The 23,516-nt window shown below is 35.8% G+C and overlaps 1 protein-coding gene across 4 annotated transcripts in view; it reads left to right on the top strand.

Moving 5' to 3' along the window:
• MAP4K5 (mitogen-activated protein kinase kinase kinase kinase 5) overlaps positions 1 to 23,516 on the top strand; it is a 163,794-nt gene that overhangs the window by 84,932 nt on the left and 55,346 nt on the right. For all 4 annotated transcript variants that reach the window (XM_055088413.1, XM_055088414.1, XM_055088412.1 and 1 more), the window contains exons 7-13: positions 998 to 1,045; positions 1,459 to 1,501; positions 2,276 to 2,348; positions 5,824 to 5,955; positions 7,875 to 7,937; positions 9,931 to 10,012; positions 11,163 to 11,279. In XM_055088413.1, coding sequence (XP_054944388.1) covers positions 998 to 1,045; positions 1,459 to 1,501; positions 2,276 to 2,348; positions 5,824 to 5,955; positions 7,875 to 7,937; positions 9,931 to 10,012; positions 11,163 to 11,279 — 558 coding nt within the window. The remainder of the gene's footprint in view (positions 1 to 997; positions 1,046 to 1,458; positions 1,502 to 2,275; positions 2,349 to 5,823; positions 5,956 to 7,874; positions 7,938 to 9,930; positions 10,013 to 11,162; positions 11,280 to 23,516) is intronic.

Raw genomic sequence — 23,516 nt, 5'->3', positions numbered from 1 at the left:
TATTTGCAAAGTATAAATCTGATTAAGGACTTGTATCCAGAGTATATAAAGAACTCTCAAAACTCAATAATAGGAAAACAACCACCAAATAAACAAATGGACAAAAGAAGCTGTATAGATGGCAAATAAGGACATGGAAAAGATGCTCAATATCATTAGTTATTAGAAAAGTGTGAATTAAAACTACAATGAGATACCACTACACACCAGTTAGAATGGCTAAAATTAAAAAGACTGACCTTTGGAAGGTTGGTGAGAATGTGGATTAACTGGAACTCTCATACACTGCTAGTTTCAGTGTAAAACGGTACAGCTGCTTTGGAAGACAGTTTGGCAGTTGCCTAAAAGTTTAAACTTGTACCACCATCTGATCCAGCCATTATACTCCTAGGTATTTACTCAAGAGGGAAAAAGCATACAAATACTTGACATAAATCTTCAAAGCAGGTTTACATATAATAGCCAAAAGCTGGAAACAATCCAGCAACCCAAATGTCTATCAACAGGTGAATAAATAAACAAATTCTGTAATATCTGTACAGTGGAATGCTACTTAGTAATAAAAAAGAATGAAATATTGATAACACATTAACAAGGAATGTCAGATTAATTACTGTGAATGAAAGAAGCCAGATAAAAAAGAATATACTGTATGATTCCATTTACGTAAAACTCTAGAAAATTTTGGAAGTATTTATAGCAACAAAGTATATCAGTGTTTATGTGTGGGAGGAACTTTTGGGAGTGATGAATATGTTCATTATCTTGATTGTGGTGACGGGTGTTATAGTAAAATATTTCTGATTTTTATCAGAAAATGAATTCAAAAGTCTTAAAATACAGTAAACATTGATTAATAAGAAGAAACACATCTAGGTTTTTTCCCCTCAAATAAAGGACATTCTAGTTTTTCTTATTCAATAAGATCTTTAAGTAGAAATTTAGTTGTGAAGTTTGTAGTTTTGCTAATGCATACTTTTTTTTTTTTTAACTTCAGGGTCTTGCCTATTTGCATACTAAAGGCAAAATGCATAGAGATATCAAGGTAAGTTTATTTAACTCAATTTAAACTCAATATGTTTAAGACTCAAAGGCATAGAGAACAGACCTGTGGTTGCCTAGGGGGAGGGGGTGTGGGGGGAGGACTGGGAGTTTGGGATTAGCAGATGCAAACTATTATATATAGGATGGATAAACAAGGTTCTACTGTATAGCACAGGGAACTATATTCAATATCCTAAGATAAACCATAATGGAAAAGAATATTAAAAAAAAGAATGTCTCTATGTGTATAACTGAGTCACTCTGCTATACAGCAGGGATTAGCACAACACTGTAAATCAACTACACTTCAATAAAAGAATAATAATAATAATAAATTCAATATGTTTAAATTGATAATTTTATTGAAAGGAATTTTATGATGCTAATTTAATGGTATTTGTATTTTTGTTTTAGGGTGCAAATATTTTATTGACAGATCATGGTGATGTAAAATTAGGTATGTTATTTCAAATTCCTAAAATTTTTTTTCAAAAAATTTTAGTATAATTTTAAATGAGAATAACATTATACAAATTTAATATTCACATGAAGAGCCACAATAATGTTCATCTTTTGACCCAGTAATTTTACTTTATTCAATTTAAGGAAGTTAATCCTAAAGATAAAAAATCCATATTCGCTAAAGTATTAATCATAACATTATAATAGGGAAAAAATGGAAACATAGGTCTAACAGTAGAAAAACTGTTAAACTGTGATAAATCAACTTATGGAACATTATTCAGTCATCAAAATTAATAGTTAAGAAGAATAAGAGTAAAATCCCCTAATGTGTTAAGTGACAAAAATGAACTATGTGAGTCTTTACTTTTTTACAACCATGTTTAACAGCAATAAAAGAAGTTTATACATAGAAAAAGGGACTTTTAAAAATAGCACCAAAATTCTAACCTGGTTGTGTTAGAATAAAAGCAATCCAGGTGGATTTTTTTTTTTTCCAACTTAACTCAAGGTACTTGTAATGGAAATTTTTTTATTATCTGTGTTCTTAATAAAGTATGTTTTCATTCTAATAAAGTACCAGTAAGTTATTTTCTTTTAATGATTATGTTTTGAACTAAGCAAGAAGAGATTTAGGTATTCAATATATATATATTTCTTTAGTATTACTATCTGAATTATTAATAATGGCATCCCTGAGTATAAAATATAGAAATGGTGGTGGTTTTATTGAAAACCAAATTTTCTGTTCTGTTTTTTTCCCCACCAGCTGACTTTGGTGTGGCTGCAAAAATAACAGCTACCATTGCCAAGAGAAAATCTTTCATTGGCACCCCTTATTGGTAAGATATTATTATAATTGCATTTTGTGCATTTTTATTTCTTCAAGGTTAGTGATCAGCATTGTTGCTTAGTAATACAATTCATACTTGACTGGAGTCTGGAGACTTGAATGCTCCTTGACACTATCATAGGTCTGATTGGGTTAGGGAATTTTGATACTCATTTCCATTGTCCAGCTTTCCCTGTGTTAAAGTGCTAATAATTCCTACTGTCCCTCGGATATTGTGTTGAGAGGACTCATAGGTAGGAGATTTTCAAAAGAAACTTGTACTATAATCTTTTGTCATTTTATTACCCTTTCTTTGGTATTGCTTCTGTTTTAATCTAGGACTTCACTTTCTTGTTAAAACTCATGCATCCTCCACTACCATTAGTCCTCACCAGCCACCCTACTTCTAATGCATCCTACCAATTACTAACAAAATAATCTTTCTAAAACACTGCTTTCATTAATGAAGTTAGATAATTGAAATATAATAAAAAGCCTAGTAATAAACCTTAATGTGTAAAATAATTTAATGAGTATTATATAAAGTGACATTTAAAGTTTATGTGAAAGATTGGATTCTTTAATATACAGTGCTTGGATAATTTATTATTTGGAAAGAATTTTAAAGTAGCTCCATACTTCATACCTAACGCCAAAATAAATTGTAGATGGAACCTCAAAGAGTTACTGATCAGGGATGATATTTATACTAGATTTGATGTGTTCAGTCTTTTTATCTCATTAGCAAGTTTTTATATAAAGGTTTTTTGTTTCATTTTTTGGGGGCTGCATTGGGTCTTTGTTGCTGCGCGTGGGCTTTCTCTAGTTGTGGCAAGCTGGAGCTACTCTTCGTTGCGGTGCATGAGCCTCTCATTGCTGTGGCTTCTCTTGTTGCGGAGCACGGGCTCTAGGCACACGCGCTTCAGTAGTTGGAGCACGCGGGCTCAGTAGTTGTGGCTCATGGGCTCTGGAGTGCAGGCTCAGTAGTTGTGGCGCACATGCTCAGTTGCTTCGCGGAATGTGGGATCTTCCCGGACCAGGGCTCGCACCGGTGTCCCCTGCATTGGCAGGCGGACTCTTAACCACTGTGCCATCAGGGAAACCCTATATAAAGTTTTAAAACTCACATTGCTAATACTTTTTCTTTAAAAATAAAATTCACAAATTATACAATAAAAATCCTCACTTCGATTTTCAAAAGTTGTGTATGGAAATAGTTAAAGATGAAACCAAAAGAACTGTCAGTGACTGACTGCTTCAAGAGTTGAGTAAGCCTTTCTTGGCATAAAAGTATAAAACATTGCTAGATTTATTTGATAGATTTAACTACATGAAAATTTAAAGCTTCTATATGTCTACCAGCTTAAACAAAAGTAAAAGGCAAGTAACAAATCAAGAAATAAAATATGACAAATTAGGTTTTAATATCGTTAATATATGTTCTTAACAATTCAATAAAAAGAATGTTTCTGCTAATTAGAAGCCGTTATTAAAATATATGAAATCTCATAAAATATGAAAATTGTTTCCCCCAATGATGACCAAAACTGTACATTAAATAAACAATGATATTCTTTTCTATCAAATTAAAAAATATTTGGAATCATGGGTAATACCTCTGACTGTCACTGAATATTTGACAGTGAAAGTGGAAGTAAGTAGAACAGTTTTGAAGGATAATTTGGCAGTAATATTTTTCAAAAACCTTAAGCAATGTTTATGTTCTTTAGTCTCAATTCTGCTTGTAGTAATTTATCAGAGAGGCATAAATTGATATATGAGAAGCTTTATCACATTACTTTAATAATGAAAAATTGAGAGAAAGTATGCATATGTAACAGGAATTAAAAGGAAATTATGTACAGTCATTCAAGTCAATGGGATAAGTTGCTGATATTAAAAATCATGTTGTAAAAGGTGAATGGTCAGTGGATAGGCTCATGACTGTTGACAACAGTCCTGGTCAATTTGGCGCTCAGTTAGCCACCACTGATTCTAGTGGGCACAGGAGATGAAATCTATATGTTTTCTCTGGATTCTGGCTCAACTTCCTTACTCTGTGAAACTTGCCTGTAATCATCTTGTTCCATGGTGATCATTTTCTTCTCTTTAATCCTATACCCATTATTATGTATGTAGTACTTGCATGTAGCATGTACATCTACATGTTGCATTTTTGGTATAGGTGTTTTATATCCTTAACCACACTTAAGTTGAGAGACATTGTGTTATATAAGTTTGTGTAACCTAAGTGCACATAAAAACAACTTCTACCTTGTGGATATTCAACATAAATAAAAAATAATTTAAAAATTATAAACATTCAAAAAATAAAAGAGTATTTCCCCTGAGCAATATCATCTATGCTTTATAACTTCAGATGCCATCATCATACACCATTGACTCCCAAATAGATAACTCCAACTCAGCTACTCAGTTGACCTTCAGTCTTATATATACTCAACAGTTGTTTGATAATAGCACTACTTCAGTATCTACAAGCATTTTATACTCAAATCAATCTCTTCAGTCAGCCCCTTTCATTCTATGCCCCCTGCCACTGCCTTTGAAAAGTCCTTTATTTTTCCCTTGTGTTTTTCAGATAGTCTTCTAACTCATCTACCTGATTCTGGTTTCACCTTTTCTCACACTATCCTTCATGTTGCCATGAGTTTTATATCATAATTAAATCTTTCATTTTTACAGTAAAGTCTAAACTTCCTTATATAATCAGTAGACCATTCATTATCTAGCCTCTGTCTCTGAGGTTTATTTTCCAAATATGTTCTAGACCCTCTCAAACTGTGATGAATGACCTTGTTTTATTTTTTTTCATTTTCTGTCCATCACAGACTAACACATTTATAAAATAAATTAAAAATAAATTACTAAAAAAATGATCATTTATCTGGATGAGAATACCTACTCTCAGTTTCTGCACTTATCACAGACCGATAACAAGCTGTTTATGGCCCTATACCTGTCTGTAGATCATATATTGAGTAGCACTGTCCTATCACTTTTCCAGGTATTCTGTGCTCTCCTATCCCCCTGCATTTGTACTTGTTTCCTCTGACTAAAATGTCCAGGTTCCTCAAGCCCCCTTAGCTCCCTACTAATTCATTCTACAAATCTCTCCTCCTTTAGGAGCTTTTCTCTGACCTTCACAGAGATTTAGGTGTTTTTCTTTTCCCATGTTATAAAACAAGATTCACAAAACAGAAACTAAAGTAAGACAACACAGTTTTTCCTCAGAGCAACAGTATTCAGAGAAGATTCAAGATTTTTAAATAATAAGTTTTAAAGAGTGTGTGTATGTGTGTATATATGTGGTCTTATATTAAGTCTTTTCTAGTAAAGTTTCTTCTTTCCTAGTAAATGCCTCTCAGCCTCTTTCCCTCCAAGAAGTCTAGTGAATATAACAAAGAACAGATTTCATATCATTTTTTAAAAATAAAAATGTTATATTAATTGATTCCTTCTAGGATGGCCCCAGAAGTTGCGGCAGTAGAAAAGAATGGTGGCTACAACCAACTCTGTGATATCTGGGCAGTAGGAATAACAGCAATTGAACTTGGAGAACTTCAGCCACCTATGTTTGATCTTCATCCCATGAGGTGTTCTCAGTATTTACAATTATGCAGTTACTAGTAAGGTCTTCAGGGAGAGTGAAATACTCATAACTTGGGTATTCCAAGCTCATTTTAAAGTATGTTGAAATAGTGAAAGTGTTCTGAGGTACTTAGGGATAATCTCATCTAAAACCTTATCTCTCTTGTATTGCTACTTCTAAGACAACATAGAGTGAATCATCTATACTGTCTGAAGCGTAAAACAAATTTCCTTTAAAAATCATACTAGGATATAGCAGTTATCATTAAAAAGTCTTTTTAAAGTCTTTGTTTATTCTTCTATTAATTAAAAATGTTTTATTTTGTCCTAAGTGGATCTATAAACAGATGATAGAATGCAAATGAGGGTTTTTTTCTATTCTCATTTGATTTTGTTTCTTTTTACTTTGTCTAGGGATAAGGAGCAGGTAGATGCTTAGTATAATCATTTATATTTTAGAGTATATTATCTCAGAAAAAAATATTTGAGAGACTGTGAAGGGGTTTTTAATATTTTAAAGGAAAAAATAAATTGGGCTAAAATTTAAACTTTTAATGTAAATAGTATAAAGTTAAAAAGAAAATCAACAAAATAGAGTATTTTCCTAACATATGATAGACAGCAGATTACTATATATTACATAGATAACTCATTCAAAGACTCTAAGAGCAAAAGATAAATTGTGTATGAGCAAGTACCAGATACTAAAGAAACATGGAAAACTATTTAACCTCACAAGTACCTAAAGATATATAAGTTAAAAGATATCTGCTTTTAGCTGAAATGCTGTTAAGTACAGGCCTTTAGGAAAATAATTTAGATGTTATTTGTTATAGGCAATAAAAATGTTGCACTGATTCCACTATTGGGAACGTTATACTTAGGAAATAATTCAAGAAAAGAAAAAGCTAAGAATTATTCATTTAGGGATTACAGGGAAAAATCTAAATGTCCATTCGTTGGTGAATTGTTAAGCAAAATATTTAGCAGTTAAGGGCAGCTAATATATATATATATATATATATATATATATATAAACCAAAGCAACATGGAAAATTGATTATTAGTGAAAAAAGCAGAACATGATATTACCTATTATAATTATAATAATTTAGTAATTGGTTAATATTTAGATAAAGACTGAAAAGAAAAGCAGAACATTTTAAATTATGTCTTTAGGTGGGAGGAATCAGACTTTTTTCTTTTAAGGTTTTCCTTTATATATGAATCATTTAATTTTAAAAAAGAGAAAATATCTTTGGTATTTAAAACAAAAGACTAAGGAGTTTACTTAGAAATATGGGGTTTTGTAGGAAATACTGAAATAAAACTTCCTTCTTAAATCCTCCATCCATCTAGCCCCATAGTCCATTAAAAAAATTGGTCAAAGGTAAATTTATCGAGAAGGAAAGTCCTCTTGTAGGTTGATTTCTGTATCATTCCTAACAAGAGAATGTGGAAAATTATTGTCCAAAAGGGGACAGACTAGGAAGTGGGTATAATTTGCCTATTCACCCAAAATAATTGTAGAGGCTAATCTTTGGTTAAACATACTACCTAATGTTAGAGTAGCATATCATCTCTGTGTGTTACAGAATGATACACAATTATATACACTTGTGCTTAAGATATAACACTAGTTATATATGTAATGGTATGGTAATAAAAACCTTCTCAAACATTTGGTGCTTTGCCATGTGAATAAGAGCTTGTTGGAAACTTAAAGATCCTCTCTGTAACCAGGAGAAATTTTTCATAGGGTATCCAAAATATAAAATATTAATTTCCATATTCCATATCAGTTGTCATGAGTACCTACATATGTAGTAATCTTGCATACATTCATTATAGAATATGATTCTGATTATTAAATGTAATAATAAAAGTATTTTGTATTGCTCTTTAACTGAAATTTTTATTCCAGGGCCCTCTTCTTAATGTCAAAAAGTAATTTTCAGCCTCCGAAACTAAAGGACAAAACAAAATGGTGAGTTATAGAATATATATAGATTTATAGCATTTTATGGCTGAAAGGGACAGAGGTTCAATTCCCTTATTTTAAAAGTGGTGAAACTGAAACCCAGAGGCATTAAACAGTTTCCCTGAAGTTATACATCTAATTTACTTGCTGAGCTATTGCAAGGATCTAGGTTTATTTTCTGGTCAGTGTTCCTTTATAATGTACTTCTCTCATAAAACTCTGAGCATTTTATTAGTTTTTGGCAGCTTGCATAGGAGGTGTGGTGAGGAAATGATTTGAAATGAATATATTAAGATTTTGGAGATTCATATTTTGCCCTGTATTCCTTTACTTCCATTAATTACATGTTGACTTCCATGAGAAGTAATAGGAGAAGGTTTCCCAGATACAGTGACATTTAAGATCAATCCCTACTGGCTTTTCTCTAGTTCTTTCCCTAACATTCAAAAGGTTATTACTTATTTGCATCCTAATCTTTTGTTTCTCGTACAAAGTAAAGCAGTTTGCCTATTACAGTCTGTAAGGACGTCTTCAATTAGATAGGAAAAACTGAAAATTGTTTTTCTGATAATGTCTTTCCATACATTTAATAAAAGAAACTGTGGAAATAAAAGTTTCCAAATTCTTAAATTCAGTAATTCTTCATCTAGATTACATGAATCTCTTGGGAGATCTTGGGAAATCCATGAGCCCCCAGAATTCTTTATGTGTATTCATTTTTTCTGGGGAGACGGTCCATATCTTATTTCCGATTCTAAGAGGCCTGTCCCCAGTACAAGTTCTAAACCACTTTTTTATTAGCCTGTCTGTATGTACATAGTATTATTTAGGAGCCAGGCCATTCTGGGGATAATGCCAGGAATGAAAGGCAAATCACACTGTAGAAGTAAAGGAGTTTATATCCTGCTGCTAGCTGTATTCCTTTGTTTTGATGTGGGTTTCTTCCTATTCGTTGTTAGCCTAAGTTCCTAAACACCTGGAACTGGAGGACTTTGTGGCAGGAATGACTGAATATTCATTCAGGAATGAATGACTGTTAGCTAAAACAGCTGCGTTCGTAGTCAGATTCCAGAACAGTCATTACCATTGGAGTACTTTTGCCAGTCTCAGGTACCTTCTCACTCCATGATATGTGTGCCACAAGCTACCAAATGTAATGTAGTGATTTGATTTCTCTGAAGAGAACTGCTGTGTCGTTGCTGTCATTGGTAATGATTAGGTTATTCTCTTTGGTTCTTGCCCAGTCCCTCCTCCAGTGGAATCTCGGCAGTACCTCTCTTTGCCTTTAGTTCATAATCAAAATATGATTCCCTTAATTAATTAATTAATTTTTTGGCCACTCAGCCTGCGGGATCTTTGTTTCCCGACCAGGGATCAAACCCGGGCCCACGACAGTGAAAGCGCCAAGTCCTAACCACTGGACCGCCAGGGAATTCCCAGATTCCTTTACTTTATATCTTCTTCCTTTCCCATTTCATCAATACAGGTAGCAGGAAAACTCATCTGTTTACAAAGATCGCTCCCTCTTCTTTGACCATGTTCCTGAGAAATTCAGTGACTTTTTAAGGGTTTAAACAGTCTCTTACATTACTCACCCTACCTCATGCCACCCAACAATTTAGATATAACGAAACATTTACATACTGTATAAATTAGGCAATGAGAAAAGGTCATTTTGACTCCTAAGTGGTACCTAGAACACAAGGTTATAAACCTTATAGATGACACACCTACCCATTTCTAGTTTTTAGTGTATGTTTTAGAGATTATATATTAGTGTTCTGTTAACTCATTGCATTTTACTTAAGAGATGAAGCTGGTATATTCTCCAAGGAATATACTGTGCTTTGGGTTTAGTTTTTTGGCTTATATAGAGCTAAGAGGCCAAAGAAAAAAAATCATGTGTTTCAGTCTTTCTAACTGCTTGTAAGTTAATTTAGTAACACCAAAGAACTAATATTAGTGAAATATTTTTGTACGTGTCTCTTTTTATTTGAAGGTCATCAACATTCCATAATTTTGTCAAAATAGCACTAACCAAAAACCCCAAAAAAAGACCAACCGCTGAAAGACTTCTGACTGTAAGTCATTGAATTTATAGGGATATTTTCTGTAGTCATGCAGTAATTAGACATATCACTGGAACAATAGTATTTAGATTTTTAATATAAAAATGTTAGTGATCTCTTACAGCAGGGGTCAGCAAACATTCTGTAATGAGCCAAGTAGTATATATTTTAGGCTTTGTGGGCCTTACAGTCTATGCTGCATCTCCTCAGTTGTGCCGTGGTAGCACAAAAGCAGCCATAGAGAGTATACATGAAGGGTATGGCTTTAACACCCGATAAAACTTTATTTACAGAAGGAGGCAGTGCACCAGATTTTGCCCATGGATGGTAGTTTGCCAACCCCTTCCTTGGAGAAAACTCTTAAAAATGTTGCTTTCATCTAAAATTAATTGCTTTAGCCACATAGCACAGGGAGACCAGCTCAGTGCTTTGTGTCCACATAGAGGGGTGAGATAGGGAGGGTGGGAGGGAGATGCAAGAGGGAGGAGATATGGGAATATATGTATATGTATAGCAGAATCACTGTTGTATAGCAGAATCTAACATACCATTGTAAAACAATTATACTCTAATAAAGATGTTTAAAAAATTAATTAATTGCTTTTCTTGGCTTCTTATGTAAATTTATAGAATGCTCTTATGTGTGCATATCTTTATAAAATACTTTTATATTAGAAAAAGTTGATTATAACAATCTAAGAAAACTTTATTTAAATGTTATAAAATTTAATTATGTACCTTTCTATATTAACATAATTTTATTGAATTAAATATATGCAAACATAGATGCTTTTTTCTTATTGTGATATGGACCTGTACCTCAGTATTCATTTGCATATTATTATAATGACATGCATAATAAATGTCATTGTTATAGCCAAGGTTGTAATTTGACAACCTAACGTGGATTGGTTAACTTCAAATAGAGAAATTATTCATGTTATAAATTTATCTCACAATGGTTCTTTAGCTTTATAATATATAATTATGAATTCTCTGAATAATATTTTTACTAATACATTCTCTAATTTATTTGCATTAGTAGGCTTCCATATGCTTGTCTCTGATAGTTACTGAATGGAAAAGAACAAATAGCAATTTCTATGAGCCATAGATATAAAAGCATACTCATGAAGTTTTGTTTTGTTTTGTTTTTACTTAGCATACATTTGTAGGACAGCCAGGTCTCTCTAGGGCCCTAGCAGTTGAACTGTTGGACAAAGTGAATAATCCAGACAACCATGCACATTACACTGAAGGAGATGATGATGACTTTGAGGTAAGGAATGCTTGCAGTCTAATATATGAAAATAAATGTTTAATGTGGCCTTAGACTTTGTTTTTTAATTCACTCTTTTAAGTTAGTTAAAATAGATTTAGTAACAAAGATTAATTAGCAATGTCAACTACACTTGTCCTGCTCATAATTACCAATTGATACTTTTCTTAATCCTAGTTTTGGGAAGGAACTAGGATTACTGTTCTTCTTAGCACTATAACATTTTGTTTTCTTAGTTGGTTTGCTTAAAGTTATTAAGAGGTATCTACAATTAGAATCACATCTGTGCCTTTTCCTCCCGAAATCCACACGTGTTTCCTCCCTAGACCTCAGCTTCTGTAGTGAGAGTTTGATCTTTTCCAAGACAATACAGGTTTTAGGAGCATTGCTTTGCACTAGGAGAACAAAAGTTTAGCCAGAGCACATGTGCATATTATTTTTCACAAAAGAGACTCCCTAGAAATCCATGTGGTCATCTTTTTTTAGTTTCTCTGTTACACAGATCATAAACAGAATACAAATCATTTTTTTAAATTAAGCTGAGGTTCCCATAGAAAAAGCTATTTTCTAATACTTATTCAAAACTATTATTTATGTAATTACATATAGAGCTATTCATAACTATGCTTGTCTTCTCTGAAAATATGTAGAATTATTTTGAATATATTTAACAACACAACTTGTAAATCAGGAATGAGGGACTTCCTGCCCATTGTCGGGATGCCTCTCTATATAGCATAAATGTATTTTTTCACTGGTATCTCTTTCTCTCTTTTATGATTCCTTTTTATTTCTGTCTCTTCATTTCTCTTTATGCCTTTATATCCCTTTATACCTCTGTCTTCAGTTCTGGTAAGACTATAGGACTAAACTTTATGTGTTATTATTTATTGAAGGAAATTTTCTACTTCAGGTACTTAAGTTTCAAATTATATCATATAAGTATCATGATAACTACTAACACTCATTGGGTAGTCTTCGTGTACCAAGTGTTAGGCTAAATAATTTCCATGTTAACTCATTTAATACTCAAAACAGTCCTTGGCAATATGTACTATTACTATCCCCATTTTACAAATAAGAAATGAAGGAGAAAGAATAGAAGTAATTTCATTTGCCTGAGATCATATGCCTAGCAAGTAGTGGAACCAGGATTTGGATACAGGCAAACTGACTTTAGAACCTACTCTTAGTTAATATACCATCATTTCTATATATGTACTTAATAGAAATAGTCATTAAACAGTCTTTGTAAATTAATCATTGTCTAGTATATAACATAGTCTTGTCATGTCGTAAGGTACCCAGTGAATATTTTATTGAATGTTAAGTGAACTTTAATTGAAAATATTAAATAAACCAGCCATACATAGATTTTTTTTTTACTTAAACCATCATTTTCAGACTTGTAATAATAATAAGATTTTAATTTCATAAAAACTCAAAATTGTTCAAATTGTTTTAGTTTAAATGAAGCATTAGATATTACTTGATTCCTCAATTAGTGTTTCACTGGTTATGTAAATAACCAAACTCCTCTTTCATTCCCCACACAATTTTGCCAGGCTTCCTAAATCCACTCTTACCTTTGGAATTCTCTATTTCTGTTTGATGATATTGCCATAGTTTTTAGTCCTTGAAATGCAAAACCTTGTTCCAGGCAGTTGGAGACACAATAGTGGATGAGATTGACATGATCTCAATCTTCAAAGAACTTACAGGGGGGCTTCCCTGGTGGCACAGTGGTTGAGAATCTGCCTGCCAATGCAGGGGACACGGGTTCGAGCCTTGGTCTCGGAAGATCCCACATGCCGCGGAGCAACTAGGCCTGTGAGCCACAACTACTGAGCCTGCGTATCTGGAGCCTGTGCTCCGCAACAAGAGAGGCCGTGACAGTGAGAGGCCCGTGCACCGCGATGAAGAGTAGCCCTCGCTCGCCGCAACTAGAGAAAGCCCTTTCACAGAAACAAAGACCCAACACACCCAAAAATAAATTAATTAATTTTTAAAAAAAAAAGAACTTACAGAATGGTCTCAAAGGAAACTTAGAAATACCAACAAATAATTTACAAGCGTGATAACTGTTACAAAATGGGAAAGGGTGCTGTGCAGGCATATTTTAGGGAGAGGAAAGGACTCACTGTAGAAGCAATATGTAAGATGAAAGCCTGAAAGATAAATAGTAATTAAAAGAAAAGACCAGTCAGAAGTGTTCTGAGCAAAAGGAATAATAGCATGTTTGAAAGCCCTAGTGATAAGAGAGAGTGTGGTATACTTGAGGAATTAAAGAAAAGTTAGTCTGTTAGAGCAGAAAACAAGGAAGGAATTTGGTGGGAGATGAGGTCACAAAGCTAGACATTTCAAATGAAAAAAATTGGGGGCTTTAAGGGCAGTAGAAACCATTAAAGGGTAAGGGAGTGATGTAATCAGATGTGCCTTTTTTTTCTTTAAAGATCTCTGACTTCAGAGTGGTATTTTCATTCCTAAAGTCCTCTTAAGAGACTGTTGAAGTTATCCAGGATAGAGATACTGATGTTTTGTAATAGGATGGTAGGGAAAGGATGGAAAAAGTGAACTAATAAAGAATTATATGAGAGAGTTGGTGATTGGATGTAGAAATGAGGGAGGGCAGGGCTTCCCTGGTGGCGCAGTGGTTGCGCGTCCGCCTGCCGATGCAGGGGAACCGGGTTCGCGCCCCGGTCTGGGAGGATCCCGCATGCCGCGGAGCGGCTGGGCCCGTGAGCCATGGCCGCTGAGCCTGCGCATCCGGAGCCTGTGCTCCGCAACGGGAGAGGCCACAACAGAGGGAGGCCCGCATACCACAAAAAAAAAAAAGAAATGAGGGAGGGGTATGATAAAAGGGTTACTCCCAGATTTTGACTTGAACAGCTGGGTGGATATAAAAGTGCCACTTGTTGAGATAGAAATACTAAAGATCAGATTTGGGAAGAAAGGTGAGTTCAGTTTTGTATATGGTAATGTTAATGTTGCACCAGATTTCCAAATGGAGAAGTCTTATTAGGAGTTAGATATGCGGTTATGGCTTGGGGAGAAAAGTTTGGACTAGAGATATAAATTTGAGAGTTATTAGATATAATGGTTGTAGTTGATACCTTAAAGAGTAAATGTGATCATCCAAGGGAAGCATGTAGAATGAGAAGAAGGCCTAGGACAGCTTTTGAGGGAAATTTCTCCCCCAAATTAAAAAATCTGGTACCCTAAGAGAAATGGCAAAGGATTAATAAAGAACATTAAAAGACAGTAGGAAAGTTTCAACAAGAATACTGCCTAGAAGTTACATTAAAGAAATCTTTGGATTTAGGTGTTGGTGTTTGATTACTTTAAAGGGATAATTTAGGGACTTCCCTGGTGGTCCAGTGGTTAAGAATCCACCTTCCAATGCGGGGGACATGGGTTCAATCCCTGGTTGGGGAACTAAGATCCCACATGCCGCAAGGCACCTAAGCCTGCATGCCACAACTGCTGAACCTGTGTGCTTTAGAGCCCATGTGCCACAACTAGAGAACCTGTGTGCTCTGGATCCTGGGCACCACAACTAGATAGAAGCCTGAGTGCTGCAACGAAAGAATGTGTGTGCTGCAATGAAGATCCAGCGTGCTGCAACTAAGACCGAATGCAGCCAAATTAATAAATAGATATTTTTTAAAAAGGATAATATAAAAATACTAGAGGTAAAGCTAGGTTGGAATGGTTTGAAAAATAAATTTATTTATGAAATTTAGTTGTGAAAGAGGGGGATAAGATAGAGCAGTAGTTGGAGGAAAATGAGTTGACAGTGGATTTGTCTGTCTTCTGTCTCTCTATTTTTTGGATATTGATTGATTTTTCTTTTATATGGGCAAAAAAGTTTAAACAGGATGCTTATGAAAAGGATCCAATAGTTAGAGATAGAAGAGTGAAGAAGCAAGGTGAATAGGCAAAGTCCTTGAAAAGGAAAGAGAAGGTGAGATTTAGATTATAATGAGGGATTTGATCTTAAAGAAACACTTCTTGAAAGGCTTTCTTGGGAAATGTGGCATAGATGGTGCCTTGAAGACCTTGAGCTCACCTCCTCCAGTGGCCACACCAAATTTCAACTATCTATGAGAATGACCTGAAGACTAGCATAAAAGACTTTCCACAACTGAAGACATAAATAAGGAACCACAGTGAGATGGGTAGGAGAGGTGAAGACATGGTATAGTCAAGACCCACCTCCCTGGGTAGGCAACGCACAAACAGGAGGATAATTACAATTGCAAATGTTCTCCCCAAGGAGCAAAGCATCTGAGCCCTGTATTGGGCTTCCCAGCTGAGGGGTCCTGCACTGGGAAGATTGGCCCCCAAAACATCTGGCTTTGAAGGTCATCCTGGGCTTGCATACAAGAGAGCCAGAGGGCTGTAGGAAACAGAGATTCTGCTCTCACCGGGCATGTGCAAAATCTCACATAGTCCAAATCCTAGCACAGAGCCAGTAATTTGAAAGGAACCCACCTGCTGATCTTGCAGAACCTCTTGGAGTGGCAGGAGACAACTGGTAGTCCCCCTGAAGATATAGATGCTGGCAACAGCTGTATTTGGGAGTTTCTTCTACCACTAGGACATCAGTGCTGACAAGCACCATTTTGGAGTCCTCCTGCTACCCTGTTAGTGCTGGGGGCTTATCTGCCCACCAGTGTGCTGGCACCAACCCCGAGCTTCCCTGGTCCCCATAGCTAGCTGCCTTTGAACCTGGCCCTGCCCACCAGGAGACCAGCATCAGCCCTGGGACCCTGCACCAGTAAGGTCCTAACAACCAACTGGGCCAGAGGCCATGCCTACCCACCAGCACACCCACAGTGGTCAGCCTTGCCACAACAGAAGGACCCACACAGCCCACATAGGGGGCATGCCTAGAGCATGTAGCTCTGCTGCCCAGAGGGGTGTGCTGCTGGGTCTCATAGGATGTCTCTTACATAAGGCCACTCCTCCCAAATTCAGGAAACATAGCTGATCTACCTAATACAAATAAACACAGAGAACTAGGCAAACAGAGGCAGAGGACTATGTTCCAAACAAAGGAACAAGACAAAACCTCACAAGAAAAATTAAACAAAGAGAAGATACACAGTCTACTGATAAAGAGTTTAAGGTAATAATCGTAAAGATGCTCAGTGAATGCAGGAGAGGGATGGAAGAACACAGTAAGAATTTTAATAAAGAGTTAGAAAATATAAAGAACCAAACAGAGCTGAAGAATACAATAACTGAAATTAAAAACACACTAGAAAGAAATAATAATAGATTTGGTTATATAGAGGAACGGATCAGTGAACTGGAAGACTGAGTAGTGGAAATCACCCAAGCTGAAGAGGAAAAAAAGAAAAGAATTTTTTAAAATGAGGGTGGTTTAAGAGACCCCTGAGTCAATATCAAGTGTACTAACATTCACATTCTAGGGATCCCAGAAGAAGAAAAGAGGGAAAGGAGCAGAGAACTTATTTGAAGAAATAATAGCTGAAAACTTTCCTAACCTGGAAAAAGAAAGAGAAACCAAGGTTCATACCAAGATGTATTATAATAAAAATGTCAAAAATTGAAGATAGAGAATCTTAAAAGCAGCAAGAGAAAAGCAACTAGATATGTACAAGGGAACTTCCATAAGATTCTCAGCTGACTTTTCAGCAGAAACTCTGCAGGTCAGAAGGGAGTGTCACATTAAATTCAAAGTGATAAAGGAGAAAACCTACAACAAAGAACACTCTGCTTGGCAAGGTTATCATTCAGTTTTGAAGGAGAGATAAAGAGTTTTACAGACAAGCAAAAACTAAGAAAATTCAACACCACTAAACCAGCTTTCAAAAAATGTTAAAGGGACTTCTCTAAGTGAAAAAGAAAAGACCACTATTAGAAATATCAAAATTACAAATGGAAAAATTTCACTGGCAAAGGCAAACATATCGTAAAGGTAGTAGACCAGTCATTCATAAAGCTAGTATGAAAGTTAAAAGATAAAAGTGGTAAAATCATCTATATCCACAGTAAATAGTTAAGGTATACACAAAACAAAAAAGATGTAAAACATGATGTCAAAAGCATTAAACATGAGGCAGAGGTAGGGGCTAAAAATTCAGGGTTGTTAGAATGTGTTTGAACTTAAGAGATCCTCAGGTTAAAATAATTTTGTGTGTGTGTTTTGTTGTTGTTGTTGTTATCTGTGAACCTCATGGTAACCACAAACCAAAAACCTATAATAAATACACCCTAAAGAAAGTGAAAGGAATCCAAACATAACACTACTAATTAAATCACAAGGTAAGAGTGCAAAAGAAGAAAGGAACAAAAAAGAACTACAAGGACAACCAGAAAACAGTTAACAAGATGGCAGCACATACATATCTATCAATAATTACTTTAAGTGTAAATGGACTAAATGCTCCATTCAAAAGACATTGAGGGCTTCCCTGGTGGTGCAGTGGTTAAGAATCCGCCTGCCAATGCAGGGGACATGGGTTCGAGCCCTGGTTAAGGAAGATCCCACTTGCCAAGGAGCAACTAAGCCTGTGCACCACAGCTACTGAGCCTACGCTCTAGAACCTGCAAGCCACAACTACTGAGCCCACGTGCCACAACTACTGAAGACCACACACCTAAAGCCCGTGCTGTGCAACAGGAGAAGCCACTGCAATGAGAAGCCCGTGCACCACAACAAAGAGTAGCCCCCACTCGCCACAACTAGAGAAAGCCTGCTTGCAGCCAAAAATAAAAATAAATAAAATTTTTTAAAGTTTTTTAAAGAAATTTTTTTTAAAAGACAGAGAATGGATGAATGGACCCAAAAATAAGACCCCTATATACACTGCCTACAAGAGACTCACTTCAGATCTAAAGACACACACAGACTGAGTAAAGGGTTGGGAAAAGGTATTCCACACAAATGGAAATCTGTAGAAAGCTGGGGTAGCAATGCTTATATTAGACAAAATAGACTTTAAAACAAAGACTGTAGCAAGAGGCAAAGAAGGACATTACACAGTGATCAAGAGATCAGTCCAAGAAGATGTAACAATTGTAAATATATATGCACCCAATAGGAGCACCTCAATATATACAGCAAATGTTAATAAATATAAAGGGAGAAATTGACAGTAACACAATAATAGTAGGGGAATTTAGGGCTTCCCTGGTGGCGCAGTGGTTGAGAGTCCGCCTGCCGATGCAGGAGACACGGGTTCGTGCCCCGGTCCGGGAAGATCCCACCTGCCGCGGAGCGGCTGGGCCCGTGAGCCATGGCCGCTGAGCCTGCGCGCCCGGAGCCTGTGCCCCGCAATGGGAGAGGCCACAACAGTGAGAGGCCCGCGTACCGCAAAAAAACAAAAAGCAAAAAACAAACAAAAAAAAATAGGGGAATTTAATACACCACTTACATCAATGGACAGAAGATCCATAAAGAAGGAAACACTGGCTTTAAATGACTCATTAGATCAGATGAACTTAATAGATAAAATAGAACATTCTATCCAAAAGCAGCAAAGTATATATGCTTTCAACTGCTACTTTCTCCAGGATAGATCACTTGGTAAGCCACAAAACAAGCCTCAATAAATTTAAGATTGAAATCATACCAAGCATTTTTTCTGACCACAATAGTATGAAACCAGAAATCAACTACAAGAAACAAACTACAAAAAACACAAACATGTGGAGCCAAAATAATATGCTATTAACCAACCAGTGGGTCACTGAAGAAACCAAAGAGGAAATCAAAAAATAACTGGAGACAAATGAAAATAGAAACACCACCATCCAAAATCTATGGCATTCAGCAAAAGCAGTTCTAAATGGGAAGTTTTTAGAGATAGATGTCTACCTCAGGAAACAAGAAAAATCTCAGACATCTGACCATACACCTAAAGGAACTAGAAAAAGAAGAACAAACAAAACCAAAAGTTAGTAGAGGGAAAGAAATAGTAAAGATCAGAGCAGATATAACTGAAATAGAAACTTTTAAAAAAATGGAAAAGAACAATGAAACTAAGAGCTGTTTCTTTGAAAAGATAAACAAATTGATAAACCTTTAGCCAGACTCATCAAGAAGAAAAGAGAGAGGATCCAAATAAAATCATAAATGAAAAGAAGTTACTACTGACACAACAGATAATCGAGAGAATCATAAGAAAATACTACAAACAATTATACACCAATCAAATGGACAACTTAGAAGAAATGGATAAATTTCTAGAGATGTACAGACTCCCAAGACTGAATCAGGAAGAAATAGAATATAAGAAGAGATGGATTACCATTAAGGAAATAGAATCAGTAATACAATAAACTTCCAACAAACAAAAGTCCAGTACCAGACAGTTTCACAGGTGAATTCTACCCAACTTTTAGAGTAGAGTTAGTAGCTATGCTTCTCAAACTATTCCAGAAAATTGCAGAGGAAGGAATGCTTGTGAACTCTTTCTACAAGGCCAGCATCACCCTGATACTAGAATCAGACAAGAACACCACAAAAAAAAAAAAAAGAAGAAGAGAAAGTTACAGGCCAATATCACTGATGAACATAGATGTAAAAATCCTCAACAAAATATGAGCAAATCAAATTCAACAATATGTTAAAAGAATAATACAATACAATGTACAGTAATACAATACAATACTATGATCAATTGGGATTTATCCCAGGGATACAAGAATGGTTCAGTATCCACAAATCAATCCATGTGAGACACCACATTAACAAATTGGAGAACAAAAATCATGATCATCTCAGTAGATGCAGAAAAAAGTTTTGGCAAAGTTCAACATCCATTTATGTTAAAAACTCTCATCGGGCTTCCCTGGTGGCGCAGTGGTTGAGAATCCGCCTGCCAATGCAGGGGACACGGGTTCGCGCCCCAGTCCGGGAAGATCCCACGTGCCGCCAAGCGGCTGGGCCCGTGAGCGATGGCTGCTGAGCCTGCACGTCCGGAGCCTGTGCTCCTCAACGGGAGAGGCCACAACAGTGAGAGGCCAGCGTACCACCAAAAAAAAAAAAAAAACTCTCATCAAAGTGTGTATAAAGGGAGCATACCGAACATAATAAAGACCCTATATGACAAAACTACAGCCAACATCATGCTCAACAGTGGAAAGCTAAAAGTATCTCCTCTAAGATCAAAAACAAGACAAGGTTGCTCACTCTTGCCACTTTTATTCAGTATAGTATTGGCAGTCCTAGCCACAGCAAGAACACCACAAAAAAAAAAAAAGAAGAAGAGAAAGTTACAGACCAATATCACTGATGAACATAGATGTAAAAATCCTCAACAAAATATGAGCAAATCAAATTCAACAATATGTTAAAAGAATAATACAATACAATGTACAGTAATACAATACAATACTATGATCAATTGGGATTTATCCCAGGGATACAAGAATGGTTCAGTATCCACAAATCAATCCATGTGAGACACCACATTAACAAATTGGAGAACAAAAATCATGATCATCTCAGTAGATGCAGAAAAAAGTTTTGGCAAAGTTCAACATCCATTTATGTTAAAAACTCTCATCGGGCTTCCCTGGTGGCGCAGTGGTTGAGAATCCGCCTGCCAATGCAGGGGACACGGGTTCGCGCCCCAGTCCGGGAAGATCCCACGTGCCGCCAAGCGGCTGGGCCCGTGAGCGATGGCTGCTGAGCCTGCACGTCCGGAGCCTGTGCTCCTCAACGGGAGAGGCCACAACAGTGAGAGGCCAGCGTACCACCAAAAAAAAAAAAAAAACTCTCATCAAAGTGTGTATAAAGGGAGCATACCGAACATAATAAAGACCCTATATGACAAAACTACAGCCAACATCATGCTCAACAGTGGAAAGCTAAAAGTATCTCCTCTAAGATCAAAAACAAGACAAGGTTGCTCACTCTTGCCACTTTTATTCAGTATAGTATTGGCAGTCCTAGCCACAGCAGTCAGACAAGAAACATAAGTAAAAGTCCAAATTGGAAAAGAAGAAGTAAAACTGTCACTGTTTGCATATAACGTGATAGTATATATAGAAAATCCTAAAGATGCAGTAAAAAAAAAAAAAACAACTATTAGAACTAATAAATGAATTCAGTAAAGTTGCAGGATACAAAATTAATATACAGAAATCTGTTGCATTTCTATACACTAAAAGTGAGCTATCAGGGAAATCAAGAAAACAATCCCATTTACAATTGCATCAGAAAGAATAGGGACGTTCCTGGCAGTCCAGTGGTTAAGATTTTGTGCTCCCAATGGAGGGGGCATGGGTTTGACCCCTGGTCGGGGAACTAAGATCCCACATGCCACATGGCACAGCCAAAAACAAAGCAAAACAAAAAAATGGAAAAATATACTGTGCTCATGGATTGGAAGAATTAATATTGTTAAAATGACCATATTGCCCAAGGCAGTCTGCAGATTCAGTGCAATCCCTATCAAAATACCAATGGCATTCTTCACAGAACTGGAACAAACAATTCTACAATCTGTATGGAAACACAAAAGACCCCAAATAGCCAAAGCAACTTGAGGGAAAAAAATGGAGCTGGAGGAAGCAGACTCCCTGATTTCAAACTATACCACAAAGCTACAGTAATCAAAATAGTGTGGTACTGGCACTACCACAGACACATAGATCAATGAAACAAAATAGGGAGCCCAGAAATAAACCCACATTTATATGGGCAATCTATGACAAAGGAGGCAAGAATATACAGTGGTATATTCCCAATAGATGGTATTGGGAAAACTGGACAGCTACATGCAAAAGTATCAAGCCGGACTACTTTCTCATATACAAAAAAGAACTCAAAATGGATTAAACACTTGAATGTAAGACCTGAAACCATAAAACTAGAAAAAGAACATACGTAGTATGGCCTTTGACATCAGTCTTAGCAATATTTTTTTGTATGTCTCCTCAGGCAAGGGAAACAAAAGCAAAAATAAACAAATGGGACTACATCAAACTAAAAAGTTTTTTGCGTAGCAAAGAAAACTCAACAAAATGAAAAGGTCGCCTTCTGAATGGGAGAAGATATTTGCAAATGATATATCCTGATAAGGGGTTAATATCCAAAATATACCAAGAACTCATACAACTGAATATAAAAAAAAAAAACCCCAATAAAAAATGGGCAAAGGACATGAATAGACATTTTTTCCAAAGATGACACACAGATGTAGACACATGAACAATGCTCAACATCACTAATCATAAGGGAAATGCAAATCAAAACCGCAATGAGCTCTCACCTCACACTTGTCAGAATGGCTAGCATTAAGAAGACAGCAAATAATAAGTGTTGACAAGGATGTGGGAGAAAAGGGAATCCTTGTGTTATTGCTGGTGGGATTGTAAATTGGTGCACCCACTATGGAAAACAGTATGGAGGTTCCTCAAAAAATTAAAAACAGGACTGCCATATTATCTAGCAATTTCATTTCTAGGTATTTACCTGGAGAAAACAAAAACACTAATTTGAAAAGATACCTGTACCAACATTACTCAGAGTAGCCAACATATGGAAGCAACCTAATGGGTAAAGAGGATATGGTGTATATATATACAGTGGAATATCACTTAGCCATTAAAAATGAAATCTTCTCATTTTTGACAACATGGATGGATCTAGACGCTATTATGCTAATGAAATAAGTCAGACAAAGACAAATACCACATGATCTCATTTATATGTGGAATCTAAAAAGCAAAACAAAATAAAATGAAAACAGATACAGAGAAGAAACAGGTGTTTGCCAGAAGGGAGGCTTGTGGGTGTGGGCAAAATAGGTGAAGGGTATTAAAAGGTACAGACCTCCAGTAATATAATAATTAAGTCACAGTGTTATTATACACAGCATAGGGAATATGGTCAGTAATATTAATTTTGTATGGGGACAGAGGGTTACTACACTTATAGTGGTGATCACCTCTTAATGTATACAAATGTCAAATAATTCTGTAGTACATCGGAAGCTAACATAATATTGTGCATTAAATGTATTTCAGATTAACAAAAAAAAAGAAAATTCTTGCATTAAAGAGGAATATAATTTGAGAGTATAGCTAGAAGTTATCTTCTATTTGTTTCTGTTTTCTTTGTGAGCTAGGTGGCAATGTCATCTCCTGAAAGTGTGGAGGAGGTGGGTTTGAAAAGTGTGGTGAAGCTATGAAATAGTAATTGAGGAGAATGGATGGGTTAAATGACTAGAGAAGTGCTTGTGGGCAAAGTTGAAG

The sequence above is a fragment of the Physeter macrocephalus genome, chromosome 11 (assembly GCF_002837175.3).
Source record: "Physeter macrocephalus isolate SW-GA chromosome 11, ASM283717v5, whole genome shotgun sequence".
Classification (NCBI taxonomy): domain Eukaryota; kingdom Metazoa; phylum Chordata; class Mammalia; order Artiodactyla; family Physeteridae; genus Physeter; species Physeter macrocephalus.
The sequence above is the reverse complement of the archived record's forward strand: the minus strand, read 5'-3'. Positions and strand labels throughout refer to the sequence as shown.